At 41.6% G+C, this 17,394-nt stretch overlaps 1 protein-coding gene across 1 annotated transcript in view; it reads left to right on the forward strand.

Annotated features, from left to right (window-relative positions):
* Positions 1-10,739: 10,739 nt before the first annotated feature.
* Positions 10,740-17,394, forward strand: part of LG08H10orf90 (linkage group 08 C10orf90 homolog) — a 147,784-nt gene continuing 141,129 nt past the window's right edge. The window contains exon 1 of the mRNA XM_048504846.1: positions 10,740-11,109. Coding sequence (XP_048360803.1) covers positions 10,950-11,109 — 160 coding nt within the window. The 5' untranslated portion in view covers positions 10,740-10,949. The remainder of the gene's footprint in view (positions 11,110-17,394) is intronic.

A 17,394-nucleotide genomic window follows, 5' to 3' on the forward strand; every position in this document is an offset into this window, starting at 1 on the left:
AAATTATTTTATCCAGTTTTATCTGTCTAGTTTTAGTATTGCATAAACATGATTGGGATATTGCTATCTATCTGTATATAGAAGGGTGCAATAGTCCGTGTCTTTGTTCAGAGCCCTGGATGGGACACTTTAGGAGTGCAATCCTAAAAACACTTTCCTGGGAGTAAAGTCACTGAACAGTCCCAAGCATGATTCTGAGTAGATCCTACTTAGGATTGCTCTCTTTATCTCCTTATTTTCCCACCCGCTCCCCAAAATCTCACTGTCTGTTCTTGTAACAGAATTATCCCCACATGCTAGCTATATTGCTCATTTAAGAAATTATAGTTTTAAATATTTGATGTCCATGAGCTGCATTATAATGGACAGTGATGTTTCAGTTTGGCGCAAGGTTCCCCAGTGATTCTGCCATGATGGGTGAAGACTAGAGCCCTGGAACTCCCTGATCATTGAGGGGAGAGGCAATATAGAAATTAAATAAATGAAATGAAAGTGTGCCCAGGAGCTCACCTCGGGATTCCCATTTTCAGCATCAGCCCTGAGACAGCCATAACATGTAGTTCATATCAAGAGGAAAGGTGTTGTAACTGTTGTGATGCCTCTTCATTCCTGACCCATATGCCCTTGGCTTCTTCAGAAGTAAAATAGACATGGAAATAATATCGCATCCATAGTGATATGAAATTCACAACCCACCTTTTCATGAAAGCTGTGAAGCTTTGACTTTGAACTATTACCCTCTTGAAAAAAAGAAAGCTTGAGGATGTACCAAACTTTATTTGTCCATCTTCCTCCAGTGTTGTCCTGACTTTTCCCTTCCCTTTTGTCTTGTGCTTCCTCCAAATTTAGGGCCAAACCAGAGGTGGGATCCAACCATTTCTCACCATTTCTCTAGAAGTGGTTACTAATTTTTTCTGAGTGCGGAGAAGGGGTTACTAAAGTAACCTCCCTGCCCAATAGGGACTGGAGGTGCATGTGTGCGGCGGCGCCACTGTTTGAATCCCACCACCATTGGAACCTGTTATTAAAATTTTTGGATCCCACCACTGGGCCAAACTAATATATCAGCTGCATGAGCAATTTATTGGAGGTTTTATCTCATGAAACGCAGCTGTAGAGTTTGGGAAGAAATGTGTACTTAACAATGACTGTGGCAACTTACAGGCTAAAACAATTTATTTCATTATGTGTTTTCATGGATCATAGACCACTTACACAGTTAGATATGTCATTATACTGGGTTTGTGGTAGAGGAGTCAGGGCTATTGTTTTCTGATCCCTATCCTACCTTGTGCTCACCCACACTAGTTTCTTCTTTCCATACATTAAAATATATCAGTGTCTCTTCCGCTATCCCTGAAAGAAAAGTTATGAGTGGGGGCTGATGAGAAAAACAGCCTTTAAGGAAACAGCTAATCTTCCTCTATCCTGTTTGTTGCTTTGATCAGATTGGCTGCATTTCAGTAAGAAGAAAAAGGTTGGCAGGCACTTTGTGTGACTGCTATTCTGTAAAGTTCCATGGATATCAGAGGTGCTACAAAAATATCAGGAAAGGAAAGTTGTGAAATTCTCAAATTAACTGCAGTAAGCGTGGGAATTGCATGTGTGCACATTATCCTCTAAATTGCTATTCTGTTTTTGTAGATCTCAGCACATAATCCTATCAGTCAGTCTAATTGACCTGTTTTAAGTTTTTAATTTACAACAGGCCTTCCAGCCATTTGAACTCCCTGGGAAGCTTTGCCCTGCCTAGCAACAGCTTCAGTTGAGCCTTTATAATCTCTGAGTTGCCCCCCTCCCCAGTTTATTTCACAGAATAGCAGTTTTTCAGGTCAGAAAGCAAGGTACCAGGTGCCAGTGATAGATTTCTATCTCTCCTCTCCTCCTTGGGTGCAAGAGTGTTTTGTTAGACTGTTTACAAATGCACAAAATTATCCCTTTCGCTGTCCCTTTAATATCACTTCGATCTGCAGCAAGTACCAGGCGATGTTATTTACTGTAAGCCCAGTGCCTGGAAAGCTTCATTTTAAGCCTCGATCAAAGGGACATTTTTTCTGGGTTGTTGGCAACCATAATTCTGAGAAAGAGCACCACATTTGATTTTAACCTATTCTCATAAAAATTAAAGTGTTTCTAGGCGGCTGATCTTGCTTGCCATGACACAGACTATCAGCAAGTGATAAAACCTTCAAAGCTGCAGTGTGAAATGTTTATATTGACAACATCTTCAAGATATCTTGGGGAGGGAGAAGTTTGAGGGGTTATTTTGATTCACTGCAGGTAAAAATAAAAAGGCATGCATCAAGTGCTCTCACACAATGTAAGATTAGTTGCTTTTGTTGTGACCAGTGATGGAGATAGCTTGAACTAACTTCAGGTTGTCTGCAATTAGTTGGCAAAAGTTGTTGATAGAATGGAAAGGTGGAAAAGACTCTTGATCAGTTGTTGCTTCACAGGACAGTTCTAAGGTTGCTTATAGCTATGGGAAAATGTCATAAATTAAATGGGGTTCAGTGGATATACATAAATGATCAGAATTAAGGAACTGGAAGGTCTTGAGGAAATTACTTCTTAGGAAGGTTAATCCTGAGGACACGCTAAGGGACAAACTTCTTTGCATAAACAAGGGAACTAACAATGAGGATGCTTTATCTATTCAAGTGCTATTGAAATGAATGGGTTTTTTAATGAAACACACTTACTCTCTGTTGCACACCTTAACATATCTATCTAGAAGATCATAGTAGGCTGGCTGTATTCCAGAGCTCCTTAGAAAACAGTGTATTCCTGAATGATGCACTGATGTTACTGGATGAGAGCAGAGGCATAAGTAGGCAAAATGGAGCCTGGGGTAAAATCTGAGTTTTCCGTGCCCCCCCCACTCCATTTTCCCTAGATACACCTCTGGGTCTTAACAGGGGGTGGGGGGATATTGGGAGAGACGGTCCCTCAGCTGGATCTGTAGGTCCAGGCCACGGAGGCACGGTGCACAAACACTGCTGGGGGCAAGGAGCCTCTAGACTGCTGGAAGGGGCAGCCTGACTTGGCCCAGCCTGGGAAAAGTCCAATGGCTCCCCAATGTGCCTCTTTCTGGCGAAGCAAGTGGTGGGTGTGCCCCCTGGCCCAAATCTCCTCCAGGCATAGCCTCAGGGGAGAGGGGGAGCACTTCACCACACTTCCAGGCTTCTGCAGGCAAGAGGTACAGTGAGGAGACCCTCCCTCCTCCTTGAGCTGCTGTTGCTGCCTGGGAATCACCACCCAGCCTAGCACAGGGGCTGAGGCCTGGAGGGGGGAGTGCCGGGGGGCACCTCTCTGATGGAGGGGTGCGGGGGGTGATTTTGCACTCACGTGAATAAATAAGTGGCGCCTGTGGACATGTGACCCCACATGTCCCTCTGACAGGTACGCTTCTGGATGAGAGAAATGATGAAGAGGCTGATTGATCTTTTGCAACTGAATGTAGTTTGGCCTTTTGTTCTGTTCAGAGAGGAGTTTTAGAAGGAGAGGAGGGAGAGGAGTTTTAGAAGGGAGAGGAGTTTTAGAAGGGATGTAGAAATGTGTTCAGCAGAGCCTGAGCTGAGCTCTGAGTTGCACCATAAGGTTTTTAAACAAGAACTGAAAATGAGGCGAGTACACACTTTTTAAAAGCTGAATTATGTGACTTATCTGATATTTCAGTGTCTGGATTCAAATCTAGCAGAAGACACAGCAAGAAGACCTTAAGTTAGCAGAATTTAAATGTCAAAATCATGGAGCTAAGCAAGCCCTGTGTGGCATGGTAGCCTTAACATTCTTGTGAAAATCAGATTTGTAAAAAGCTCTACCCACTGTTCATTATTTGAACACCAAACTTAGTTCACTAAAGAACTAAAGGCAAATAATTATTTATTCCTAAACCATGCTGTGTAACTAAATCATCTACAAAATATTTACTACCACAGATCACAGTGGTTCAGATTGCTGTATACAAATTGCTTAGGTTCACATTTCCTTGCATCTGGCATTTAAATTATCCTAAATGTATGTTTTGTCTTTGTGGATTTTTTTGATATTTGAATGTGTGCTTATGAGGTGCCGTGTGAAAATCATGAAAATGTGTGCTGATGCTATGGAAAAAAGAATTATGCTGCACTGTGTTATGCTCTCATGCCTTTTCTTTTCATTCTCAACCTCATATTCTGTGACACCACCTTTTTGTACTGAGGAGAAGGCCACAGGCACAGATTAATGAAATGAAGTTGTTTAATAAAAGAATCTCCACATTTCCGTTTAAATGGAAGTATAGGTTATATTCCTCATACTAGCATTTATCACTGCAGTCCATATATTTTGCCCATGTTTAACATGGGCAACTTCTGGCACACTTTTGAGCATTAAGTCAAACTTTCAGTGACATGAAGATCTCCATTTTATTTTCTCCTGGCTCCTCTATGATTCCATAATTATACATTCATATGTGTTTTGGGGGTTTTGGGAGGTGGGGTATGTATGTGATCCCTTTCTTCAAACATACAAAATAACTAAAAAGTACGGACTGAGAACCACCCCCCAATAATACATATGTTTCCTTTATCACAACATATTATGATTAGGCAAGTGTGGTGTACCATGTTTCTATATGTAAAATGCCAGAAACACTATCTGCCCATGTCATTCAAATATAACAAAAAATTGATTTACTAGGGGAAAAGACCACCCCCAAAGCCAATCTGTGCTCAACGTGTTCTATGCTGGTAGAGTCTGCCATTCATTCCAGTTTTTACCTGCACTATGTATTTCTGTTAAATAGCTGTGAGCAAATTAGAAAGGAAATGTTTACTAGACAATTAAATGGCCTGTATTAATTTAAAGGCTTTCAGGAGAAAAAATAAATTAATAAACGGAAGCTATTTCAGGTACCTTATCTTTTCAGACAATAAATGTTGACTTGATTTATATTTTTCCTATTTATTTTGGAGGGCTATAACAAGACAAAAAGGAAATTATTACCCTCTTTTATACAAATGGCTTATGAGCATAATCATTAAGTGGTAGGCAGGCATGTGTCTCTTTATATAGAATGCTAATTTGATTTAACCCAATTGCTATGTCACAGTCTTCTGGGAGGTTGCAAACAGCTTTATAAATACTGTCTGTGATTAAATTAAAGCACAGATTTTTTTAACGTTCTGCAGTTATTTATATCCCATAACAGTTTCAGACAGAAGAGTAGTGAGGTTTGTAAAACTCCTGAGCAAGACAAAACTCATGATAAAGCACAGAGGTGAAAGTAAAATTCTTGCCAGGAGTCCCTCAGGAGGCTCAAAGCAGAAGACAAGAGATATCACTTTCTCACTGGCACACTGTACCAGCGCATATAGGCTTTCACACCAGGTAAAGAAATTCCCTATTACGCCTTTAACTCTGAGCAGGGATGCAAAGAGCCAGATTTAATAATGAGGCACAAGAAATCTTGCATGTTTCAAGGGACAGGTGAAGGAGATCATCGGTTCCCAGGAGAAATAAGCCCAGAGGCACAGCTGGGCAAAGTTGCGCCCGGGACAGCCTGCCAGTTTTCTGCACCTACCCCACACGCCACCACTTACCTTACCTTCTAGGTCAGGGGTAGGGAACCTGTGGCTCTCCAGATGTTCAGGAACTACAATTCCCATCAGCCCCTACCAGCATGGCCGTGGCGTGCTGTGAAAGTGTGAGGCCGGAGATTCCTGAAACATCTGGAGAGCCGCAGATTCCCTACCCTCATTGGAGCGATGGTGCAGCACAGGGACCCACAGGGGGGAGAAAATGTGGAGGCCGCCATCCCCCCTGTGCCCCATGGAGCAGGCACTTGTCTGCTCCGTGGGGCAGAGGGGGTTTCCCTGCCTGGTGCTGCTGCCTCCTGCAGTGTGAGAGACGGTGGCACTGGGCAGTCTGCAGCTGCCATCCCCCCTCAGCCCCACAGAGCAGGCGGTTGCCTGCTCCGTTGGGCAGAGGGGGTTCCCTGCCCAATGCCACTGCCTCCCGCAGCGCCTGGGACTATCCGCCCTGACTGTCCCCGCTACACTTCTGAATAAGCCCACTGCTGGAGCCCAGCCTTGAACTCTCTGAAGCATCCATACACCAACTTGCAGATTGTTGTGCTTCCCCATCATTTTTTTCTGAGAAACATGAAGTGACATAATACCATAGGAGAGCAGTGTTTCTGGCCACAACACCACATTGAACCCATCTGCACTCCTCATAAAGACAGCAGGACTTGGAATAGTCACCAGATGTTACTGGCGCGATTTGCCCGGAGCTGATGAGGAAATAATACTCTCGCCAAAAGTGTTTGTGAGCGCTCTTTGCTCCTATCAATCCGGGGGCATTTCCTATGTGGTGCGGATGGCGCAGTATTAATAAACTATTCAGACAAAGATTCTGGTTCAACAGGCTCCTCCCGGAGCCTCCATTCAACCAGAAGTTAAGAAGGAGCCTCTGGCTCCTGAAGACTGTATGAGCTGGGACAACTTATCTAATTAAAAAAAGAATCTGGCAGACTTTGACAAGCTCCTCAGAACAGTAGACAACTTGGATATCATCCAAAGAATGGATGCTCCACCTGAAGAAAACATAAGCCATTTCTGCACACTGCATTCACCCCATATTTTAGGTGCTGTTGATCCAATTGTGTTCTATGATTTTTGTCGTCACACCTCTCTTCTGAACACTGTTTTTTGTTCAGTTTAGTCTGTTTCATCTTGTCCATATAGGAGGACAAAATTATTTGGTGGGGGAAGCACCATTTTAATTGCACAATGGAAAATCTCTCCATTGTGGGTATGTTCAGTACATTCCCTTCAGCCCCTCGGACTTTGGAACAATTTGAACTCAAAATGGTGTGATCCACATTTTGCACCATAAACTGAGGTGTGATCCACCATTACACAGCTCTGTACCTCCTCCCCCAAACCCAGAGACACAGTCTTTAAGAAAAGAAAAGGCTAGGATCTTCATGATTCTAACCTGTTCCTTCAACAATGTTAACTTAATATTCACTCGTCCATCTGTACCAGTACTCTATCAATAGTCTTACTTCAAAATTTACACAAAATGTGAGGGGGGAAATGACTGACCAAGGGAGGTTGGGCTGCCACCAGGAAGAGGGGACTTTCTATGTGAAATTTCAACATTGATCTGATCCACCCAGCCTCTTTGTTTCTCAGCTTGAATGTTAACTTTGGGAGCTCTGTGAAATTGACATAGTTCTTTTGATTCACCCTGAAAATGGAGGACAAGGGCATGAAGAACATGGGTGAAAGGGAGTTGGGCAACTGCACAGAGGCATAGATAATGGCCAGGGCTTTGGCAGGGTGAAGAAGTAAAGTCTGAATCATTATGATTGCATCCTTAAGGGAAGCTAGCTTGGAAACAGATTGGGCAAAACATTGCAGTAAAAGTGTTCCTAAAAACATTGGAGAAAAAGTTAACTGGAAACATTCTAGAACCAAACAGGGAAAAAAATATGTAGAAGTCCCTGGGGAAAATGTAGCATTTGCTGGCATGATACATAGTAAATGACTTGTGCAGAAAAGCTCATAGTGAAAAGTGGCAGAAGGTGCAAAAGTATTTACTTCTGCAGCTGTACATTAAAGCTTTCTCAACACATTTTCATTATTACTTCCCATTCTCAAAGGAAAAACTCAATGTACATTTAACTGTTTTTAAAAGCAGCTGTGCTCAGATCTGTTGGGATAACTTTATTGAATTATCATTGTATCTGCTGTATCTATTGTATGTTTCCTGTTTATCTTAAATTTCTGTAGATTGTCAAAAACTGAAAAAGCAGTAGCATTTTCAGATGCATGAATGGCAAGTACAAGCTTGATTGCTTTAACTTCAAAGGAAGCAGGAAATCCTGTGAGGATTTATGGGTGCAAGAGCAAAAAATGATTCCTTCTTGTCATTTTGAATACCATACCCAGCAATATTGTCTGGCTGTTACAGAAACCCCCTATAATTATCCCATGGTTAATATTCTGATGAGCAAAACCATGTTTTTTTGCAAGCAAATTACTCTGAAAAGCCAGAAAACTTTGAAGTTGTGAAGCCCAGCAATGTTTGATGATTGTCATTCTTGTTGTTTTGCTACAACTTAACATGCCTTCAGCATAATAGGTTAGAATCCCCCAGCCTTCAGTAGTTGACCCAAAAGACCATATCTATGATCCATTAAGTTCTATTTCCTGGCTCAGTTCATATCTTATTAGATTATTTCAAGCTCTGCTTGAGATCTGACTAAATCTGTAAATCTCCACACTGATACACATTGTCTCTCCTGGACACATAATACAATGGTATCCACTATCCATATATTTACATGATCCATTATCCAACATTATTTAAATCAAAAACTGGCAAAACTTAAATGCCCTTCTGTTACTCCTAGTAGCCTTGGATTCTACATAATACTCATCTCACAGTAAAAGCATTCACTAGAGAAAATACTGCATGTTTTTTTCTGGTGAAAAAGTGCATGGTGTAATTTGAGCGCTGAAAAACCTGAGTTTGGCACCCCAGGAACAATATCTAGAAAAATCAGCATTATTATCAGAACCTGTTAACTGCACAGTTATTATGCTTTAAACAAACAAGCAAGCCAGGAAGGGCTGTAAGATGGGCTGTCCCCTGTTGGCAGAGCACAGGCTTTGAATAGGAATCATGAGCAGGACTGTCATGACTCAAAGCAACAGCTGCAATCAAGGAGCTCATTGTGACTAGCTCAGAGAGTACGGCCTGTTCAATCATGAGTCCCCTGATTAAACCGCAGACTCCCAAAGGCTTAAAAGAAAAAAAAAATCATAATGCAGGACTTATGAGGAAATTCAGCTGCAAGCACTAAAGCAAGCGGTATAATGGAATACTTCTTGTTTCTTTTGAGACACACAGATTTTGTTGTTTAAAAATGCACCTATCTCAAGGCAGATTGAGACATTCATGCAGTCTACCAAGAGACCCATTTTGCCATGTATATTTGCCATTGTAAGATTTGGTTACATGCTTATGGCAATATCATATGCCACTGAAAAAAGACTACTTGTCAATCATGTGTAATTTCTGTATTAAAGAAAGGTTTGCCTTTGTATGTGAGATAGAAGCACCGGGCATTGGGGGTTGTGTGTTGATAGATGTCTACCTATAGATGTCATCCAGTTTCTGAACACACTCATGATTTTGAAAATTGGAAGTGAGGGTTTGGACTTGCAAGCACGAGTAGCTTTCTTTCAGAGAAAAAGTGCATTTGTCCTACATTCAGATGTCAATATAGCTTATTATATTTGTTTTCTTTTTTTCTCCAAATGAGGTTGTTGCTTCATACTGGAAATGCATGTTTCTCATATATGCCTCACAGGAGAAAAATCAACGCATGCCATTAAAGCTGGCATAGTGATAAACACATGGATCAGTTCAGTCAAATCCATGTCTAGACAGTTGACATGTGGATGAAGCAAGTGAGTTTTCTGATGTAAACAAATAATGCTTTCTGCAGAATGGTTTCCATTTGGCAGGCTAGGCTACCACTGGCTTTCTGCCCATTCATGGAATCTAGTTGTTCCCTTAGAGTGTATGAAGGAACACAGGAAGGTATAGAGTTGTGTATATTCAGTATTTCTGTTTTAAAATTATATAATGATAACCTGTATTCTGCAAGTGGAATCAATTGTGACTATTAAATAAACTGCTTCTTTGTGGAATTAATTCTGTTTCTCCTAGCTGAGTAGGAGACGGGTATGTGACATCTCCTGTAATCTGGAAATTCTGCTCAACCCAACCCGTTTTGCTTGGTTTCTGAGATTTTGCTTGGTATTACCCCACACTTTAAAAACTCAACTTAGGGACTAGAAACTTGAATTTAAAAAGAAAAGTAGAATTTTCCATTTAATGCCATATATTAAATTTTGCATTTGCATGATGCAATAACAATGAAAGATTTAGCATATTCAGAAACTAAAAATCCTACAGATACAAACTTTCTAAGAAAAGTGGCATAAAAAACAGGAACCAAATGACACAATTTAATTTTACCACTTTCCCAAGGATATTTTTTTAATCCAAACTTGTTTATTTAAAAGTTATGGTCAGAACAACAGTGACAATAATATTAGACTTTGTTTTGTATACTAGGGGTGCCAGATTTCAGGTGGGACCTGGGGATTCTAAGGAATGACAATTTATCTCCATATTATGGAGATAAATTTGTTTATCTGGAAAAAAATGGATGCTTTGGAAGGTGGGCTTTGTTGCATTGTACCCCACTTACTGGTAAGTCCCCATGCTTCCCAGTCTCCATCCCCAAATCTCCAGGTGTTTCCCAACCTGGATCTGGCAACCTGATTTCTCTGGACCCTGACTGATACCTTGTGCCCTTTACCTTGTGTCTTATCTCCAACCTACCAGGTCACAAGCAAGTTACATAAAGTATAAAACAAGCATTCAAGCGCTTAATCAGTCCTAACGTTTGCTCCACAAGGCACCCAGAAACAAAGCACACCCACCAGTTTAAATATTAAAGTTGAGAGAATGAAAGATTCATGTGCTTCAGCCAGAGAGATATTCTTGCCGGCTGAATGTAAGATCTCCTGCCAACAGAAGGCTGAAAAATGCAGCAGCCAGAATTGATATGCGGGCAATGGTGGCCCTACATTTAGAGACGCAGATTCGAACCAATCAGGCTAAATGAATCAGTAGGTCCAAGTCTTATCTTCCTAGATAACCCTCATTAATCCAGCGAGCTTCCGAGGACAAAAGAAAGAAATGAATTGCTTCATTTGTGTCGCTTGAATGGAATGCTAATGAGGGGAGGTGGAAAAAATGTTAATTATTCATGCCAGCCGGCTGAGAAGAAGGCAGCTCCTGGCTTTCCCTGTTACAATTGCAACAAGTGGCTGCCGGCCTAGGTAGGAAAAGATTGGAACTCTCAAAGAGGCGAGATGCCTTCTCAGGAAAGGAAACTCATGTTCTGCATCACACACAGCCAGATGGATTTAAGAGCAAAGCCCCCAGTAGCCTGGAATCAGGAAAGAAAATCCTTTATATCTCAAATTTACTTCATCATTAATCACTCCTACTGGGAGGGACCTCATGGCCTGGGTAAGTTTTTGACAATATTTTGAGTTAATAAGTGGTTGCACAGTGTTTTGTGTCTGGTGGCATGTTTGATTAACTTTTGAAAAGTCAGTGGGTACCATGGCAGATTTTGTACACGTAGAACAAGTTTTAAAGCAAATATTGAGAATCAATGTTTAAAATGCTTGGATATTAAATACCATAGAATAAAAGTACAACAGCAGACTCTTAAATTCTAAATTTTTCCCTTTGTCAATCAGAGATAACAAAATCTTATCAAAATAAGTGAAGAAAATTTTTGGTTCAATATTCAATTTCCTGCAAGCCAAAATGGTACCAAATTCAACCCATTCTTGTAGATGAGAAACCAAAATGAATCTAGATATTTCTTGTTTTGTTTGTTTTTCAGATCTGTGCAGTTTTCTATATAACATATGCACAGTGCCAGGTAGATACCATCAAACATTTTTTGAATTTGTTAGAATATTTGTTGAGCAGCCTGAGTGCTGGTTTCTAGCACGACTGTCTTCTAGGATGTATGCTCAGCTATACATCATTTGAAAGCAACATTATTAATGAATCTTGTTTTTCCAATGGCAAAAAAGACAGATGCTGTGTCTGTGAGACGCAAAACAGTGGGAGGGCGGTGTTAGGCATCTATCTCCATTAGTCAGGGTACAAAAAACTCCTGAAAGTTTTGATTTGTTAGTCAACACCAGTGAAATTGTTAACATTTCCCCATATGCCTTGCTACAGCAAAGACAAGCATCTCAAAATGTAAATAATGGGCTTGCATTAATTCGGTACAACTCACATGCCAACTTGCCAAATAGATTTTATTCCATTTTGAGAAAAAAAAGACTGAAATAAATAACTTCCAAGACAAGAAGACAAATCAAAATGGGCTTAATCTTCTTATGTGAAAACAGTATTAGCATATGCCTTGTTTCAAATTTACTGGCTTTTCCTCAGAATTTGTGATCTATAGCAATATTTTTTGTTGGTTGAAAGACACCATTTTCTTTCTTTTTTATTTTTTACAAAAATGTATATACAGACTGAAAATGCCACTCTCAGTTTAGAAAAAGCAGCATTGTGTATAACAGAGCACTGTCACTGATAATGCTTCAAAATAACTTGGGTGCAGCTTTTGAGTTTGCAACTAAAGGTGCAGGACTTAACGCTGGGCTGGATGAAAACTGGCACAGCCTTGGGGAAGTTTGAAGCAGTTCGTTGGTCTTTTAAGCTTGAGAACTTGAGTGGATTTACTTGGTCTTTGGCAAAGTGTCTGCTTACTGAGTAAAGTATAACATAGGCTTCTGAAAATGTAAGCTCTATCAGACACAGCTACCAAAAGTACCTTCTGTGGTAATAGAAAACTATTAGTTCAGTTGGCCCAGGGTAGGGAGTTCCCCCTCACCAATCAGTATGAAGATGTCCATGTGCTGTAGGACTTTTGTTAGATGTCAACTAGTTCTGTGGAACTGAGGGTGGAAAATAGCAGTACCAAATCTGAGAATGTATGTGATGTGGGGTATGGAATGGTATGGTTTAGTTCAGTCTTGTCAGATCTTGAGGCTAAGCAATGTTGGTACTTGGATGAGAGACTGCCAAGGAAGACTTTGCAGAGGAAGGCAATGGCAAACTGTCTCTTGTTAGTCTGCTGCCTTGAAAATTCTATGGGGTCACCATAAATTGGTTGTAACTTGATGACACACCCACATGCATCTGAGGTGTAACATCTAAAGTCATTCTTTCGCTTAAATTCCCTAGGGCAGTGGTGGCGAACCTTTGGCACTCCAGATGTTATGACTACAATTCCCATCAGCCCCTGCCAGCATGGCCAATTGACCATGCTGGCAGGGGTTGATTGGAATTGTAGTCCATAACATCTGGAGTGCCAAAGGTTCACCACCACGGCCCTAGGGGCTACATCTCTTCAATTCCCCTTTAATCTAGTGGCATGAAAATAACATTCCAGGTACCGGTACTTGGGGAATGGAGAATCACTTTGGCTGTTAGAGTTGTTATTTGTGGATAGGTGTGTCAGTGTCATGTGGTAATTCCATATGGGTAGCTGTGTTAGTTTGTAGCAGCAAGGCGAAACAGCAGTCCAGTGGTAAAATTATTAGTCTTTAAGGTACCAACCCAACATCATGTGGGTTGGGGTGGAGGAAGTTAAATTATACACCTTTATTCCAGTGAAGTCACTTATACTTTGGCCAGCTTTGGGGTACCGGAAACGTAAGCAATGGTTTCAAGAGCCAGCTTTCTGCACCTGGAAAACAAAAAAGAAATGGCTCTGCAAATCACATTGTATTTTGTTTGAAAATTATGCAAGTGTGTGTGTGTACCTGTTTGTATCAAGGCATCATAGCTGGCCTGTGGTCTTTCAGCACTGTAGAGACATTTGCCCTTGGACAACTTGCTTCCCTGCCTGGTAAGCTATAATCATGCTGTAACTGTAGGGCTGCCAGGAAAGATAGCACAGCTGTGGGTTCATTCTATAGTAATTGCATTATGGATACTGAATACTTTCTTATCTTTGTTTAATGCCATCCTTCTGGCAGTGGGCAGAGGTCAACTATTCATGCTGATTTTATTAGATATTTTAGTATCTTTTCAAAGGACTGATCATGAGGTTTTATTGAAATGCCCCTGGGTCCTTGCAAAAGATGATGAGGTTGCTCTTGATTCCTTTCTGGCAGGCACAATGAGCCATTCCCATCCTTATAAAGGCAGGCTTCCTTTAGGTCCTGCTGAATTGGGTTTTCTCCTATTTAAAACAATGTATCTGATATTGATGTATTTGTCTATAGGCAGTATGTGTATGATCTAACCTGCTCACATGTTTTCTGCAGGAGAAATGCTAAATGCTAAGGGATGGCATTCATTCCCTTTCCCTTGATATAAAACTTACTGGCAATGTTGAATTTTGTTTTTATACAGTGGCTTACTAAACAATGCGGATCTTTATAATTATAGCTAAACAATAAAACCAAAAGTAGCAGTATAAGTTTGCTTGCTTTTTTATCTTTATGAAGGTATTATGGTGTTCTTGCATTTGAGCCCCCCCCCCCAAAGAACAAACACAGCTGCTTGAAATAATAAAACAGTATCAAGGAAGACTGTGGCATTTCCTTCTCCAGAACTTATCACTTCTTTTAGTGCTGATTTGTCTGTTGATGTTTTGCTCAATATGGCTTAGGTGTCACAGTTTCCTATCCCTGCCTGTGGTAGGTGCTGCTAACTATTAGATACTTGAAGCTGACCATACTTCTAACCATGCTTGCTCAATGTTCAGGGAAGATACTAGAGACTTAAAAATAACCCCATCTGTTAAGGGCCTTTGTGGAGTTCATGCTAGCCAATGAGCATTGCTTGATAGGTTGTCTGAGGATCAGTTGTCCATCTTTTTTAATCAATGTAAATTTCTAGACAGAACTGGCCCATATGCTTTACCTGCTCATCATTGGGCTCAACACCTAAGCCAGGCCACTAGGAATGTGGGATTCATGGAAATTTGTAGCTCGATTGGACTACTTCAAACTAGACCAGAACCAGGGTATTTTACAACCATCACAGAACCTCCAATTATGGATTTCTCAGTGATACTATGGAGAGATTTTCAGTTTGCCTCTTTCCTCAAGATGTGTGTGTGTGTGACAGAGGCAGACTAGCTCCCCCATCCAGGTGATTGTGGTCCCTCCTGCACCACTTATGTATTTGGATGGAGATGTTCTTCAGGACTTTCTCTTCTAATTTAAGTTATCTTGAGTGGGGCAAGTAAATAAAGGTGTTTGTCATCAAGTTGTTGCTTTCCCTCTGATAATTAGTCACTTTGGGCTTCTAAAAGAACTTTATTTCATTAAACCTCCATTAAAGCAGAAAGCATGGATAGTTAGGAGCTACCTTACAGAAAAAAGGAACGATAGCTGGTGTTAACTTATACTCTGTTGAACAACCCTTGGTCCTCTTTGTGTGGGGGAGATGGACCAGTCCCTACAGTCAATTGGATGACTTTCCATGTGTGTTTCAGGACTAAATAAAGGGCATGTGTTTGCATGACCCTTTTACCTGTCTAAGGACTGGGAGTATCCTCTTGTTAGAACCAGTGACAACTTCCAGGTCTGCTCTCTAGTTCCCACCTGAAAACCAATCACCAATGTTATTCCCAGTTATCAACCAGAAGGTTGCTGTTGCCCCTCCCCATTTGGTGTTGGAACACTTCCCTTACACATAAGATGAGAGCAAGTTCCTCCATTAGAAAAAAGGTGATAGCTAGTGGGTGCCTTACAACCTCTGCCTTGACTTTCCTAGATTATGGATCTCACTAACCTATTTCTCTTCTGGAGTGCAGCTGGGGATCTGACGCTCATTCCAGCAAATAAACCTATTTTAGAATCAGAGTGGTCCCCATTCATATTAACTAGCACCTTAGGGGATGGGGCGGTATAAAAAACTGAAAAATAAATAAATAAATAAAATAAAAGGTGACCATCTTACCAGTAGCCAATAACATGAGCCCAGGCTAACAAAAGGATAACATCAGAAGGTATGCTAAGGCTGTTATAAGATCTACTCTACACATGTGGCCAAATGTTGTTGCAAAAAAGTGGCAGAATGGACTGCAGATGGTAAGTTAGGACTATATTAAAAATTAATATAGATCAGGAGTCCTTAATGTGGTGCCTCTGAGTGCCACAGCATTTGTCACATCTTTTCTGGCACCCACCAAGTGTTTTTAGGAAGTTGGTGGAGCCAGGTAAGGCCAGGGGGGTATCTAAAGAAAATCATGCCCAGGGCAAGCACAGAAATTGCACCCCCAAAAAACATTACACCCCCCCATGAAGCTCAAAATACACTCAGCCTGCTCCTCTAGATAAAGGGCCTGTCTTGGCCCACAGGCAGGGCACCACTCACCATAAAGAGAATGTCCAGAAGACTTCTCTGGAAGTCTTCTATCCTGTCAAGGGGAAAAGTTCACCTCTCAAACTTGGATTGGTGGTAAGAGCTGTGTTACCCAAAATGGTAGGGTCTGTCCTTTTTAGGATGGGGAATTAGTAGGATCAGATTTTGCTTTGCAAGGTAAGCACAGATCTCTGTCACTAAGGCTGCTTCCAAGACGGGCCATAGCGCCCCCCACGCCGCCAGAGTTCTGCCGCTGCAAGGTTGAACTTGTTCTTCGCGACGAAGCGCAAGCGCAGCAGGCTGCTATAGGCCCCGGGCAGGGAGAGGTGGTTCAAGATGAAAGTCGCTTCTTCGCCATTGCCGCGCCAGTTGGTCGTGAGGTCTTCGCTTCATCGCTGCCCTCTGACCCTGGAGGTCAGAGGACAGTGCGTGGGCGGAGGCTTCACGGCCAGCGAAGCGGCGACACGAGACATCGTGAAGTGGGGAGAAAGGGGGGCAGTGTCTTCCAGGTAGCGGTTAAGCACCAGCTGCCGGCTTGAGAGACGGCCTTCCCAACAACAACCCTTTAAAGTGGTTGTTGTTGTTTAAAGCGACCTCAGCGCCGCCGGAAGGCGCGAATCGGAGTTAAAGCGCTGCTGCGTTGCAGCAGCGCCACCTGTAACTGGCAATGGCCTGAAGGCGTTTTTTTACCTTGAGGCGGCCGTTTTTTGAACGTCGCGTATGAAGCTGGCCTGAGTTTGCAGACGTTTTTCTCCATCAGAATCTGCAGGAATCAGAAGATTTTTGTTAACAATTTTTATTGGAAAATAAAATAATAAACTTACCCATGCTCAGTGGTTAAACACAAGCACACAGAGGATTTCAAGTTTCTTAGGATTTAGAAAGAGGTGAGGGGGTAGGTTTGGAATAGAGTAGGTCATTGCAGGAAGGAATGATAGCTACCTGTCTCATAGAGGAGAAGGTCCAGAAGTAGAATCCAATGCCTGTATTGAAGTCCAAAGAGATGGAGTAAAAAGCAGCACTGGGCACAGTACTGCTATATCAGAGGCCAGTCCAGAAAGCAGTGAGCAAAGACTGCAGAGTGAGCTGCCCAGTTACAGTAAAATTTGGCCCTTCAGCTATGTTAAGAGAGCGAATCATCTTAAACAATGAAAGTTCTTGTCCTCCAGAACAGGACAGTGCAGTGGACATTGGATTAATGACTTGTAGCTGGGGACTGTTGTGCAGTTGATTAGATTTATGGTGGAACTGATGAAATCACAATTATGGGGTTATTCCAATTCAAAGTAAAGTGGTGGTTTTAAAGAATAAGGCAGGAAAAAAGAACTGATAGGATTAGAGAAGTAAGAATAGCTGCCAGGAAACTTTAATTGTATTGGGCTGGCTGACACTTTAACA

The sequence above is a fragment of the Sphaerodactylus townsendi genome, linkage group LG08 (assembly GCF_021028975.2).
Source record: "Sphaerodactylus townsendi isolate TG3544 linkage group LG08, MPM_Stown_v2.3, whole genome shotgun sequence".
NCBI lineage: Eukaryota > Metazoa > Chordata > Lepidosauria > Squamata > Sphaerodactylidae > Sphaerodactylus > Sphaerodactylus townsendi.